This window comes from Bubalus kerabau, chromosome 2 (assembly GCF_029407905.1).
Source record: "Bubalus kerabau isolate K-KA32 ecotype Philippines breed swamp buffalo chromosome 2, PCC_UOA_SB_1v2, whole genome shotgun sequence".
Taxonomy (NCBI): domain Eukaryota; kingdom Metazoa; phylum Chordata; class Mammalia; order Artiodactyla; family Bovidae; genus Bubalus; species Bubalus kerabau.
This window is the reverse complement of record NC_073625.1, coordinates 185,376,816-185,390,784: the sequence shown is the minus strand read 5'-3', so window position 1 is coordinate 185,390,784 and position 13,969 is coordinate 185,376,816. Positions and strand designations below refer to the sequence as shown.

Genomic DNA, 13,969 nt, shown 5'->3' with positions numbered 1-13,969 from the left:
AGATTCTTTCTTGAGTCTCCTTCCTACTCTTCTTGGGCTGGGCATAGGAAAAGCACCTACACATAAAGACCTTAGAACAGTGCTTCGTACATAGTAAATGCTATATACTTATAACCTTTTATCACTACTATTATTATTTTCAGAGCTCTTTCCATGTCAGTTGTAATTCTCTTCAGAAGCCACATGGTTTATTTCACCAATCTTCTACTGTGGGCACCTAAGTTGTTAATCTTCTGCTATTACAAATCTTTGTGTGTATGTTATTTCAAACATGCCTTAGATTCATTCCCAGGAAATTGGCTGTCAGATGGAGAGTTGTGTGTGAAAGGCACATTAAGGTATTCTCAAGAGCTACACCTATAAGGGAGTAAGGAAAGTACAGGCAGACCTCATTTTATTGTATTTTGAAAATATTGTGCTTTTCACAAATTGAAGGTCTATAGCAACCTTGCATCAAGCAAGTCTATGAGTACCATTTTTCCATCAGCATTTACTCACTTCATGTCTCTGTGTCACATTTTGATTATTCTCACTATATTTCAAACTTTTTCATTATTATTATATTTGCTATGATGCTCTGTGATCAGTGATCTTTGATGTTACTACTATGACTTGTTAAAGGCTCAGAAAATGGCCCTTTTTAGCAATAAAGTATTTTTAGTTAATGTATGTATGTTTTTAAAGACATAACTCTATTTCACACTTAATAGGCTACAGTATAGGGACTTCCCTAGTGGTTCAGTGGTTAAGAATCCGCCTTCCAATGCAGGGGATGCTGGTTTGATACCTGGTTGGGGAGCTAAGAACCCACATGCCTCAGGGCAATTAAGCCCTCATGCCGCAACAAAGACCCAGCACAGCCAAAAAAAAATGATAAAAAAATTACTTTAAAAAATAGACCACAGTATAATATAAGCATAATTTTTATATGCACTGGGAAACCAAAAAAATTCATGTGACTGATTTATTGCGACACATGCTTTATTGCAAGTGGCCTGGAACCAAACCTGCAATATCTCCATGGTACGCCTGTAAAATTGGGCAAAGAAGCTAACTTGCAATGTGGTGACCACTGAGGCTTTAGCTGATTCATGGAGAACTCTGGAGTTGAGAAAGCTCTTTAGAGTTGTTCCAATTTGAAACAAGAGGTTGGATATTTGTATCCCTATGCCAGCCAGCTATTGGTCATGGACCACATGCTGGTAGGGAGTGTAACTTTGGGCAAGGTGGGTCCCTGATGTTGAGGGAATTCCCAGTGAGGAACACAGCTATGTCAGCAGCCAAGATTCCCGGCAGCTTGAGGATGGGTGCCTTGGCCCTTAAGAAAAGATTTGTGCCCAGTAGTGCCATATTTAACAGAGCATGGTTCTCAAACTCTGGGTTGAATCAGAATCACCAGTGCAGCTTGTTAAAATACACATTGCAGGGCCCCACTCCAGGTCCCTGATTCATTAGATCTACAGTGAACTGAAATGCATATGTGACACTCATGAGATGGCTTCAACTGTACAGAGGAGGAAGCTGCACTGGTGATTCTGATTCAACCCAGAGTTTGATGGAAGATGTATCCCATCTGTATATGGATGTCCTTTTGTAATATGATTTTGCTGCTGCTCCTGTCAAAAGGTGAAGTCTCTTTCTCCTTTTTAATCTTCTTTGGAAAATACAATGGTGTGCAAGTGATAATGTAACGGTGTGCAGCTTCCTAAGCCTAGGTCTTAAGGTGCTATCTAATTTTTAGTTTTTTTCTTAGAATGCTGTGACCACCATTTAAACATACTAGGGTTAGCCTCCTTGGCAATAAAGACACCATGTGGAGAGAAATGCCCAGTTGACAAGTGAGTAGGCAATCTTGGACTACACAGTCCCGATCAGGCCACCAGGTGACCATTTCTGAATGCGTGATCCCAGGTGAGACCAGTAGAAGAAACATCCATCTGAGCACAAACCAATTTGCCAATTCTAAGAACCATGAACAAAAATTAATTGTTTTAAGCCATAAAGTTCTAGGGTAGCTTTTTATGCATCAATAGTTAACTGATATAGGGAACAATATTCTAAGAGGTGGAGAAGAACAAGATGAAAGAAATGTAATGCCTGGTTTTCCTCATGGAGCAGAAAGACCTGAATGTTCAAACTATTTGTGAGAAATAAACTTCTATCTAGTTTGAATCACATGTTATATACATTATTTCATTGCATCCTCATATCATCTATGGAGAAAATATTAAGATATTATTTTCTTTACTTTATAAATGATGAAACAAAAACTCCTAAAGATGAAGGGTAAAACACTTAGGCACCTCAGAAGCCTCTTTGGCAATGTCTTTGGATTGGACCGATAGGACGATTTTAGCACCATGTTTTGAGTTGCATCTTCCATGCAGGAAAAACAACAAAAACAACTTATTTAGCAGTTACTGTTTGAGAAATAGATTAATGTATTCATCCAACAAATTATTGAACAGTGGCTATATGTGCCTAGGCACTTGGGATACATCATCAGACAAGATAGAAAAAGACGTCTGGTCTTGTAGAGATCATATTTTCGCAAAGGGACACTGTAAACAAGAAATATAATGTATATATAAGAATAAAATATTTGCAAATCATATATACCTGAAAAGAGACTTGTAACCAGGATATGTAAAGAACTTTTACAATTCAATAACAAAAAGACAAACCACACAATTAAAAATGGGTAAACAAGTTGAATATACATTTCTCCCAAAAGGAACACAAATGGCCAACAAGCACGTAGGTGTAAAAGATGTCTAACGTCATGGGTCATTAAAGACAGGCAATTCAAAACCACAATAAGAAACTACTTCCCACTCACTAGTATGACTAGAATCAAAAAGTCAGACAGGAATAAACGCTGGAGATAAAGTAGAGAAATTGGAGCCATCATACTTTGCTGTTGGGAACATAAAATGGTGCCTCCAATCTGGGTAATATTAGGTTGGTGCAAATAAGTATTTGCAGTTTTGCATTGCTGAATTTTGCTGTTTGATATTGGAATACATTCTTAAATAAATGTGCTAATGTTATGCATCATTTTAATGTGCACTTCTTGCTTTATTTTTTGCTAATGACTCATTACTTGCTGTGTATTTTATATTTATTTTAGACTAGGGAAATGATGTTAGACAAAAGCAAATTTGAGCAATTTTCTTACTTGAGTTCAAAATGGGACATAGAGCAGCAGAGACAACTTGCAACATCAATAACGCATTTGGCCCAGGAACTGCTAATGAATGTACAGTGCAGTGGTTTAACAAGTTTTGCAAAGGAGACAAGAGCCTTGAAGATGAGGAGTGGAGTGGCCAGCCATCGGAAGTTGACAATTACCAACTGAGAGGATCATCAGAGCTGATCCTCTTATGACCACACGAGAAGTTGAAGAAGAACTCGACATAGACCATCCTATGGTTGTTTGGTATTTGAAGCAAATTGGAAACATGAAAAATCTCTATAAGTGGGTGCCTCATAAGCTGAACAAACCATTTCTTGATTGAATTGTGACATGCAATGAAAAGTGGATTTTATATGACAACTAGTGATGACCAGCTCAGTAGGTGGACTGAGGAGAAACTCCAAAGCACTTCCCAAAGCCAAACTTGCACCAAGAAAAGGTCATGGTCACTGCTTGGTGGTCTGCTGCCCTTCTGATCCACTACACCTTTCTGAATCCCAGCTAAACCATTACATCTGAGAAGTATGCTCAGCAAATCCATGGGATGCACTGAGAATTTCAATGACTACAGCTGGAATTGGTCAACAGAGAGCACCCAGTTCTTCTGCGTGACAACACCTGGCTCAAAGTGGCACAACCAATGCTTCTAAAGCTGAAGGATTTGGGCTACAAAATTTTGCCTCATCTGCCATATTCACCTGACTCTCGCCAACTGACTACCACTTCTTCAGGCATCTCAAGAACTTTTTGCAGGGAAAATGCTTCCACAACCAGCAGGAGATAGATAATTCTTTCTAAGAGTTCATCAAATTCTGAAGCATGGATTTATATGCTACAGAATTGAACAAACATTATTTCTCGTTGGCAAAATTTGTTGATTATAATGGTTCTTATTTCTTCTAATAAAGACATGTTTGAGTCTAGCTATAATGAGTTAAAATTCACAGTCCAAAACTGTAACTACTTTTTCACCAACCTAATAACTGGGCACTTCCTCAAAAGGTTAAATATAGAACTACCATGTGACCCAACAATTCCTTCCCTAGTTATATTCCCAGGACAACTGAAAATATCTGTGCATACGTAAACCTATACACAACGTCCATAATAGCATTAGCCATAACAGTCAAATGAACTGATTAATGAATAAATTGTGGTATATCCATATAATGAAATATTGTTTAGCAATGAAAAGGAATGAAGTACTGATACATACTACAACATAAATGAACCTTGAAAACATACTAAGTCATATTTTTGTATGACTTTATTTACATAAAATGTCCAGAATAGGCATATATATACACACACACACACACATACACACATTACATACATGTACATATATATGCAGAAAGTAGATTAAACATTGTATGGGGATGGGATGGATGAGGAAATAGAAGAATGATATCTAAAATGTACAGTGTTCCTTTTGAATTGGTTAATATATTTTAAAATGGATCAAAGTTGGCAGAGAAAGGAAATTTCCCTGCTCCTCATGAGTTCTTAACAATAAAATTTATACAAGACAGGCTAATAGGAGAAAAAGAAACAAATTTTACTCCATGCATGGAGGTCTCATAGAAAAGGGAGCTCAGAAGTGGCCAAAGCATGCAGCTTTTATACTTTTTAGACAAAGAAACAATACATTTGTGAAAAATGGACTGGACAATGACACAGATTCTGGGTGTGCATCCAGTAATTAAGAATCTGCCTTGAAATGCAGGAGACACTGGTTCAATCCCTGGTCAATCCCTACTCGGGGAACTAAGATTCCACATGCTGTGGAGCAAGTACAAGGGCCACGATTACAGAATCTATGGGCCACAGCAAAGGATTCCACATGATGCAGTGAAGATCTCAAGTGCTGTAATTAAGACCCGAAGCAGTCAAATAAATACTTAAAAAAAAAAAAACAACAAAAACCTCTTCTTGTAAACCGCCTTATTGATGAAAACTTGCTGAAGTTTTTTTTTCTTTCTTCGTTTTTTCCCTCTCTTTAATTGGGTATCTTGCCAGCTTCACCATGCCCAGTTGTTTTATAGGAACTTGGATTCAGCTCTTGTCCAGTGCAAGCCAAGTAAGACTGGCTGGGACTATCAACCCCAAAACTGGACCTGCATAGGTGTCTGAACAATGGCCTTTTGAAGTCAGAAGGCCAGGAACCTTCACCCTCAGATCATGTTAAGGGCCTCCACTTTTGAATGTGCAGAAGCATGTAACGCAGATGTAGCAACACAGAACACTGATTACCTCACCCTTCCCCCATGTTTGTCCTATAACGATCCCAACCCCCTTGCCTTAAGGGAGGCAGACTTGTTCTCCTGTCTCTTCTCTCGCCTGCCTCAGGAACAAACACTTTCTCAGCTGCAACCTCGGTGTCTCAGTGTTTGGCTTGTTGTACATTGGGTAAATGGACCTGGTTCAATAACAGAAGGGCACTTTTCATATGAGAGATTTATTTCCTGCTTTCACATAGACAGAAAGAAGGGTTAGAGTGTCCCTCATGGCCATTTCTTAGGTACTTTACTTAAAATAATCCACATACCATTAAGGCACATTTTGGGGCCCTGGGTCCCAACAGAGTGATAGCTGCACAACTCTGTAAATATACTATAAGCCAGGGGTCCCCCAGCCTCCAGGATCTAATGTCTGATGATCTGAAGTGGAGTTGATAAAATAATAATAGAAATAAAGTGCTGAATAAATGTAATGGATTTGAATCATCCTGAAAACACTTCCCCCTTGCCTCTGCTCATGGAAAAACTGTCACCCATGAAACCAGTCCCTGGTGCTTAAAAGGTTGGGGATCACTGCTATAAGCCACTGAAGTGTGTAAAACAGGTAAATTTTATGGCATGTGTCAACTGAAAAAGTGCACAAGTTAAAGCTGAGAATTCTGTTTTATTTGGCAGATACTGAGGATTTAGGGCCAGAACACAACCTCTCAGATAGCTCTCAAGAGATATCTGTTGTGAAGAGATAAGGGAGGATCCAGGATATATAGGAGTTTTTGCAAAAGAAAACAAACAAACAAATAGAAAAAAGTTAGTTGGAACATTCAAATGTTACTGTTAATTAAAAAAAATAATCAGCTATCTCAAGTTAATGAATTTAACACTTTCCAGGGCCAGTAACCCACTTTTCCAAATCCTGAATTCCTTCAAGGATACAGTTATGGTGGCTGATAACTTGATGGCCGCAACACCTATTGTTACTGATATGGCAGGTGACACCCCTAGTTCACAGTGCCTCCTCTTGGTCATACATTTGACCAACATTTGGGAGGCAATTCATGGGCATTTGGGCATTTTGTCCCATTCCGCTGCTGCTGCTGCTAAGTCGCGTCAGTTGTGTCCGACTCTGTGCGACCCCATAGACGGCAGCCCACCAGGCTCCCCCGTCCCTGGGATTCGCCAGGCAAGAACACTGGAGTGGGTTGCCATTTCCTTCTCCAATGCATGAAAGTGAAAAGTGAAAGTGAAGTCGCTCAGGCATGTCCGACTCTTCGAGACCCCATGGACTGCAGCCTACCAGCTCCTCCACCCATGGGATTTTCCAGGCAAAAGTACTGGAGTGGGGTGCCATTGCCTTCTCCACCCATTCCGCTAGGAAGGTACATTTCTAGATCAGGTAAAAATTCTGTTAATAGGCTGCTCAAGGTGCTAACTCTTTGAATCAGACCTTTTTGAAATCTAAAATTCTCTGGGTCGCCTGTCTTACTATTTTATTAAGATCTAGGAAATGTTCTCCCTTGTTGCTTTTTCCCATATTTAGGGTTGCACTATTACAATTAGGGGGCTTCCCAGGTGGCACTAGTAGTAAAGAACCCACCTGCCAATGCAGAAGATGTTCAGAATTACATGTTAAGAGTTATATGATCAACTGCCTCAAGACCTTTAGCCATCATTAATTTTGCTAAAGACCTGGCCCCAGTGGGTAATGAAAGAAATAGCCTTGTTTGGGTGAGGGAGCCTTTCCAGTGGTTTGAGTTTAAAAAAGATCTGCCCTCCCCTCCCTCTTCCACCCTCCCCCATTTTTTCTCCCTGAATTTCAGGTTTTATTTGATCCACCTAATTAGACTCTGACAGATTAAAGTAGGTTGTATTTACATTTCTAATTTGTTGAGATTTGCAAGACAAAGAGAGTTGCCTTTAATTTCCCAAAGGATTGGTCTGCTACCTAAATGATGTTAAAAGATTGATTGGCTCAATTCTACTTTCTTTAATTTGTTTTTTATATTGGTGAGAATATTTCCAACTAAATAGAAAATTTAAAGTTCCATGTTCTAGAATTTTAGGGTTTAATTTATCATGCCTTCAAAGGCTTGTATAAGACATTCAACAAAGGCCCTCTTTCTGAGTGCATAGGTTAGACACAGAGTAAAATCTCTATTAATTTTTGTATTAGCCTTTGAATGTTAGCTCTCAGTTTTACTTCACAGGTTTGGGTAACTCTATTGGCTTTCTTTAGCATGTTTAGCTAATGTTTCCTGAGGGGTAGATTCAAATGACCTGTTTTATAGCACCAAGCAAATGAAGCATTCCCCAGTGAAACATGTCTATCCTATAATATAACTAAGCAAAAGAGTTGTAACCATCTTATATAAAGCTTATTTAAATTTTTATAAACTTTCATCTCAATTCTATCAATGTTTATAGCTTTACCTCTAGTTTCTCTTAAGAACCAATCAACAAGTCTTGGTCTTATAAGGAGTCCTGGAAGCTTTCCTTACTTTTTATCACCCAATCGTTGAATCTATGTTGGATCAAAGACTCTGGGGGCCCCATTGAGGGATTGAGCCAAGGAACTCAGACCCTTTTGTCAGTCTTTTAACTTGAATAATTGGCCCCTTGCTTCAAGTAATTGTTCAGGTATTTCTTTCAGCTTTTTAAATGTAATTTGATTGCTTTATTTTTAACTTTTTATTTTGTATTGGGGTATCTGCTGCTGCTGCTAAGTCACTTCAGTCGTGTCCGACTCTGTGTGACCCCATAGACGACAGCCCACCACGCTCCCCCATCCCTGGGATTCTCCAGGCAAGAACACTGGAGTGGGTTGCCATTTTCTTCTCCAATGCATGAAAGTGAAAAGTGAAAGTGAAGTCGCTCAGTCGTGTCCGACCCTCAGCGGCCCCATGGACTGCAGCCCACCAGGCTCCTCCATCCATGGGATCCTCAACATTGTGATAGTTTCAAGTGATCAGCTAAGGGACTCAGCCATACATATACATGTAACCTTTCTCCCCCAAACTCCTCTCCCATGCAGGCTGCCACATAACACTGGGGAGAGTTCCAAGTGCTACACAGTAGGTTCTTGCTGGTTATCCATTTTAAATATAGCTGTGTGTACATGTCCATCCCAAACTACCTAACTACCCCTTCCCCCTGGCAACCATAAGTTTGTTCTCTACGTCTGTGCTTCTCTTTCTGCTTTGTAAGTTCATTTGCATCATTTCTTTTTAGATTCTAGGTATAAGGAATGTCATATAGTATTTCTCTTTCTCTGTGTGACTTAACTTTATTCAGTATGACAATCTCTAAGTCCATCCACATTGCTGCAAATAGTATTATTTCATTTCTTTTTTCATGGCTGAGGAGTATTCCATTGTGTCTATGTACCACATCTTTATCCATTCCTCTGCCAACAGATATTAGGTTGTTTCCATGTCTTGGCTATTGTAAACAATGCTGCAGTGAACACTGGGGTACATTCATCCTTCCATATTGTGTTTTTCTTCAGATATATGCGCAGGAGTGGGATTGCTGGATCATATGGTATCTCTATTTTTAATTTTTTAAGTAACTGCTATACTGTTCTCTATGGTATTATAAACTAAAGGAGTTCTTAGGTTAACAATTATATATATATATATAAATATATATAATGGTTCTCCAATTTAAAGGATCCATCATCTAGCCTTACGAGTTGGCAAGTAAGACAAAAGCCTGCTCAGAATCAGTTGACTGCCAAATGTACACTATATATGTATCTTCCAGATGGCAGAGATCAAGTTGTCAACACACACACACACACACAACACCTGTGAAAATCAGGTAGAATGTTTATATCTCAAAGGCACAGGGAGAGAAATGAGAATTCCCACCTAGAAGGGCTTTTGTTTCTTTAAGAAGTCAGAATTTTGAAAAGATGTTTTAATCAAGCTAGGGTTCTCTAACTTAACTGCATATGTGATAAAAGAGCCTCATCTTAGTCATTTTCAGGGCAAGATTTCCTTTAATTCCCAGTTAACTGAAGATAACCTGCTGCTGCTGCTAAGTCGCTTCAGTCGTGTCTGACTCTGTGTGACCTCACAGACGGCAGCCCACCAGGCTCCCCCATTCCTGGGATTCTCCAGGCAAGAATACTGGAGTGGGCTGCCATTTCCTTCTCCAATGCATGAAAGTGAAAAGTGAAAGTGAAGTCGCTCAGTCATGTCTGACTCTTCATGACCCCATGGACTGCAGCCTACCAGGCTCCTCTGTCCATGGGATTTTCCAGGCAAGAGTACTGGAGTGGGGTGTCATTGCCTTCTCCGGAGGATAACCTACTCAGTGCCAAAAGTGAGCAAAATTTCCCTAGAGCCTTTCAACTGAGGCTCAGTTACCTCTTCTTGAAACTAAGTTTCAAAGATAACCTATCCCTCCAGAGAGAAGTTTAACATCACCATATAAAACTTTGGATCAGCAGCCAGTAATGGGAGATCCAAGAACCAGGAAAGACTCACTGAAATTTGTCTGGACTCTCAGAAGAGACAGAAGGACACAAGAGGTCTCTTTCGGTACCACACTCTGGATCCTCATATGCAAAGAAGAGAAGACTGCTCTACGTCCCTTCACAGTCTCCAAAATTGTCAACTGAAAAAAATAATGCACAACCTAAAGATTGAGAATTATGTTTTATTTGGCAGACATACTGAGGACTTAAGCCCAAAAGACAGATTCTCAGAGAACTCTGAGGGACTGCTCTGAAGAGGTAAAGGAGGAGCCAGGATATATAGGAGTTTTTGCAAAAAAACAAAAACAAAACAAAACATCAACAGCAGAGATAAGAGATTACTGTTAATTAAAGAAAACCAGACAGCTCAAGTTAATTGATTTAGCACTTTTCTATGTGTGGGAAGATGTGAGAGTCTGGGTCCATTGAAATCATTCCTTTGATATGCACCTTAACAGTATCCTACTCTTTCACATCCTGAATCTCCTTAGGGTGCACAGTTGGGTTTGGGTGCAGTGGATGATGGCATGATAGCTGTAACATCCTTTGTTTACTGACATGGCAGGTGACATTCTCCAAATACATATGTAAATTGTATCTCAATAAAACTGTTTTTAATAAAGAGAAGGGCTTTTTCGCTCCTTTCGCTTCTGGCCCCTTGACGTTCCGGCTTCGCGCCCCGTGCCTTGTGGCTATCCCTCGCAAAATTGAGGAAATCAAGGACTTCCTGCTCACGGCCCGCGGCAAGGACACCAAGTCTGTCAAGATCAAGAAAAATAAGGATAATGTGAAGTTTAAAGTTCGATGCAGCAGATACCTTTACACCTTGGTCATCACAGACAAAGAGAAGGCAGAGAAGCTGAAGCAGTCCCTGCCCCCCGGTTTGGCCGTGAAGGAGCTGAAATGAACCACGTACGCTGCTTTGAACTGTATTAAAATTTTTAAAATTCTCAAAAATAAATAAATAAACAAAAATAAAAAAGAGAAGGGGTGATGAACAGTGCAGGTATCTGAAGGAAGAACATTTGCTACCCTCAAACCGAGTTTGCCTGGGTGTGTGTCAGGTCAAAAGACACAACCAAGCCAAAGAGCAAGAAAAGGAAGGATTTATTATTTGCAGCAAGTTAGGAAAACACGAGGGATCTTTTTCAAAGCAGCAAAATTGGGGAAGTTTTCAGCTAAAGGTATATGCATATTCATGAAGAGGCCTGGGTGCTATATACATATTCATGAAGGGGCTTGAGCTGAAGAGAATTCAGCATAGAATTGGGACAAAAGTCAAAAGAGTCCAAGCTTTAGTTGATTGAAGTCACAAGGCTCAGAAAATGTCAGCAGCAGCATCCCTTAGGTTCCAGTATATCTGGTGGTGGAGTTGCTGGAGAAGGGTTTAAATTCTGCAAAATGGCTCCAAAAAGTGCTTCAGACTAGTCTTTACCATTAAAACAGAACTGAGAGTCTTTTCAGCTGGTTCGTATCTTTGCTATTGTTACTTGTCTTTCCTAATAACAGTCTTTTATTTGTTCTTTTGTTCCCTTACTGCTACTGCTAAGTCGCTTCAGTCGTGTCCGACTCTGTGCGACCCCATAGACCGCAGCCCACCAGGCTCCCCCGTCCCTGGGATTCTCCAGGCAAGAACACTGGAGTGGGTTGCCATTTCCTTCTCCAATGCATGAAAGTGAAAAGTGAAAGTGAAGTCGCTCAGTCATGTCTAACTCTTTGTGACCCTATGGACTGCAGCTTAGGACCGTTAATTACTGAGAATTGTTCAAGGGCTAGCACTGTGGCCAGGCTTAGATTCCAAAATGGTTTAGGCCAAAAATGGCTTCTCTTATGTCAAGAAAGCTGTGCCTGATTCCCTTTCTCTTTTTTCTGACCATGACTTCAATGAACTAACACTTAGTTTCTGTCCATCTTTGTCCAAATTCTATGTTGATTTTTCCTCTGCTCAAGCCCCTTCATGAATATGCATATTGTCCTAGATTAAAACTTCCCCAAGTTTGCTGTTCAGGGAGACACTGCTTTGGGAAAAATCCCAGGTGTTCTCCTTATTTGCTATAAGAAATAAACCATTCCTTCTCCCCTTCTATGGCTTGGGTATTTCTTTTGACTCAACACCCATCAAGAGGGAAACCCAGTTTCAGAACACATGCTGTACTGGGAAATAAACCATGGCCTGGCAGGGTAAAAGCTGAGAGAGAGAGTCTGGTTGGGAGACTAATCTATAAAGAGATTGTAGGGAAGCAGAATTTGCCAACCCCAAAATATATCTGTTTGGAATGACATATTTTAAGCTGGTTATCATTATTATTTTAAGTTGGTTATTGTCTAAGAAGCAACAGACATGGAGGAAACTCTGGAAACCAAATAAGAGTTACCCTTTTCTGAGAAACACTCACATTTGTAAGGGAAACCTCCATTTGTGAGAGTCTCTCTTGCTGTATCAGGAAGAGGAGGATGATAAATCTCTAGAAACTCTTAATAGAGAAGGCATTGACTTAAATCTGAATAACAATTTTACTCTTGTTTTACTGTGCTTTTCCTGGTCACCTCTCCTAAATGATTATGCCCACTCTCAACATCCTCTTCTGTCTTTAGCTGAGGATGGTATTTAAGGTGAGGGCTTTGGCCGTTTTGGCAAACTACAAAGTTTTTCTGGGTCTCTCCCTTGTATACATGTTATTCAACTTTTATTTAATTTTTTCCTGTTAACATAGATATGTATTATAATATATGTGCCAGTTTAATTCATAGAGCAGCTAGAAGAACCTAGACGGGTAAAGGAAAATTTCTTCCCTGATAGGATGATGGTGAACTCAGGCAATGTTGATAGACAGTAATGGAGATAGTAAGTAGCTGGATTCTGGAAACATTAATTCATTTAATCCTCACAATAACCCTAGGAGATATCTAATAACATCATGCCTTATTTTCTGATAAGGAAACGGAGACACTGTAGTTTCATAGCTTCCAATGGCAAGTAAGGAATAACTGGTAAAACTGGGAGTTAAGCCCAGGCAGTCTGAGTCTGAAGTCTGTGCTTTCTCATCACCCTATTCTTTTCCTCTGATAGCTCATCTATTGTCACCTGTGCCTCTCAGTTCCTGTATGTGAAAATATATAAAATTTTAAAGGCATGAAGGCCACAGCTGCATGCTAGACTTCTCTTTCCTATAATGATCAGTGTTCCTGGGGCTTGGTCTAACAATTAGTGCCTGTGTGCTAAGTCAAGTCACTTCAGTCATGTCCAACTCTGTGTGACCATATGAACTATAGCCTGCCAGGCTTCTTTGTGCATGGGATTCTCCAGGCAAGAATTTGTTCAGTTTCTCAGTTGTATCTGACTCTTTGTGATTCCGTGGACTGCAGCATGCGAGGCTTCCCTGTCCTTCATCATCTCCCAGAGTTTGCTCAAACTCATGTCCATTGAGTAAGTGACGCCATCCAACCATCTCATTCTCTGTTGCCTGCTTCTCCTCCTTCCTTCCATCTTTCCCAGAATCAGGGTCTTTTCCAATGAGTTGGCTCTTCATATCAGGTGGCCAAAGTACTGGAGCTTCAGCTTCAGCATCAGTCCTTCCAATGAATATTCAGGGCTGATTTCTTCAGGATTGACTGGTTTGATCTTCTTGCAGTCTAAGGGACTCTTAAGAGTCTTCTCCAACACCACAGGTCGGAAGCAACAATTCTTCAGTGCTAGAATACTGGAGTCGGAGAAGGCAATGGCACTCCACTCCAGTACTCTTGCCTAGAAAATCCCATGGACAGAGGAGCCTGGTAGGCTACAGTCCATGGGGTCACTAAGAGTCAGACACGACTGAGCGACTTCACTTTCACTTTTCACTTTCATGCATTGGAGAAGGAAATGGCAACCCACTCCAGTGTTCTTGCCTGGAGAATCCCAGGGACGGGGCAGCCTGGTGGGCTGCCGTCTATGGGGTCGTACAGGGTTGGACACGACTGAAGTGACTTAGCAGCAGCAGCAGCAGAATACTGGAGTGGATTGCCATGCCCTCCTCCAGGGGGTTACCCGAGCCAGGGATAGAACTGGCATCTCTT

General features: G+C 40.4%; 1 protein-coding gene across 1 annotated transcript; it reads left to right on the top strand.

The window, feature by feature from the left end:
* The first annotated feature begins 6,373 nt into the window (after positions 1–6,373).
* On the top strand, positions 6,374–10,881 carry LOC129644538 (60S ribosomal protein L38-like). The gene is made up of 2 exons (XM_055570124.1): positions 6,374–6,425; positions 10,537–10,881. The coding sequence occupies exons 1-2, from the start codon at positions 6,374–6,376 to the stop codon at positions 10,818–10,820; spliced, it is 336 nt and encodes a 111-aa protein (XP_055426099.1). The 3' UTR covers positions 10,821–10,881.
* Positions 10,882–13,969: the final 3,088 nt, after the last annotated feature.

Coding starts and splice junctions, on each gene's coding strand:
- LOC129644538 (XM_055570124.1), top strand. CDS start 6,374: ATGGTGGCTGATAACTTGATGGCCGCAACACCTATTGTTACTGATATG. Junction 6,426..10,536: donor TATTGTTACTGATATGGCAG/GTGACACCCCTA, acceptor TTTTTAATAAAG/AGAAGGGCTTTTTCGCTCCT.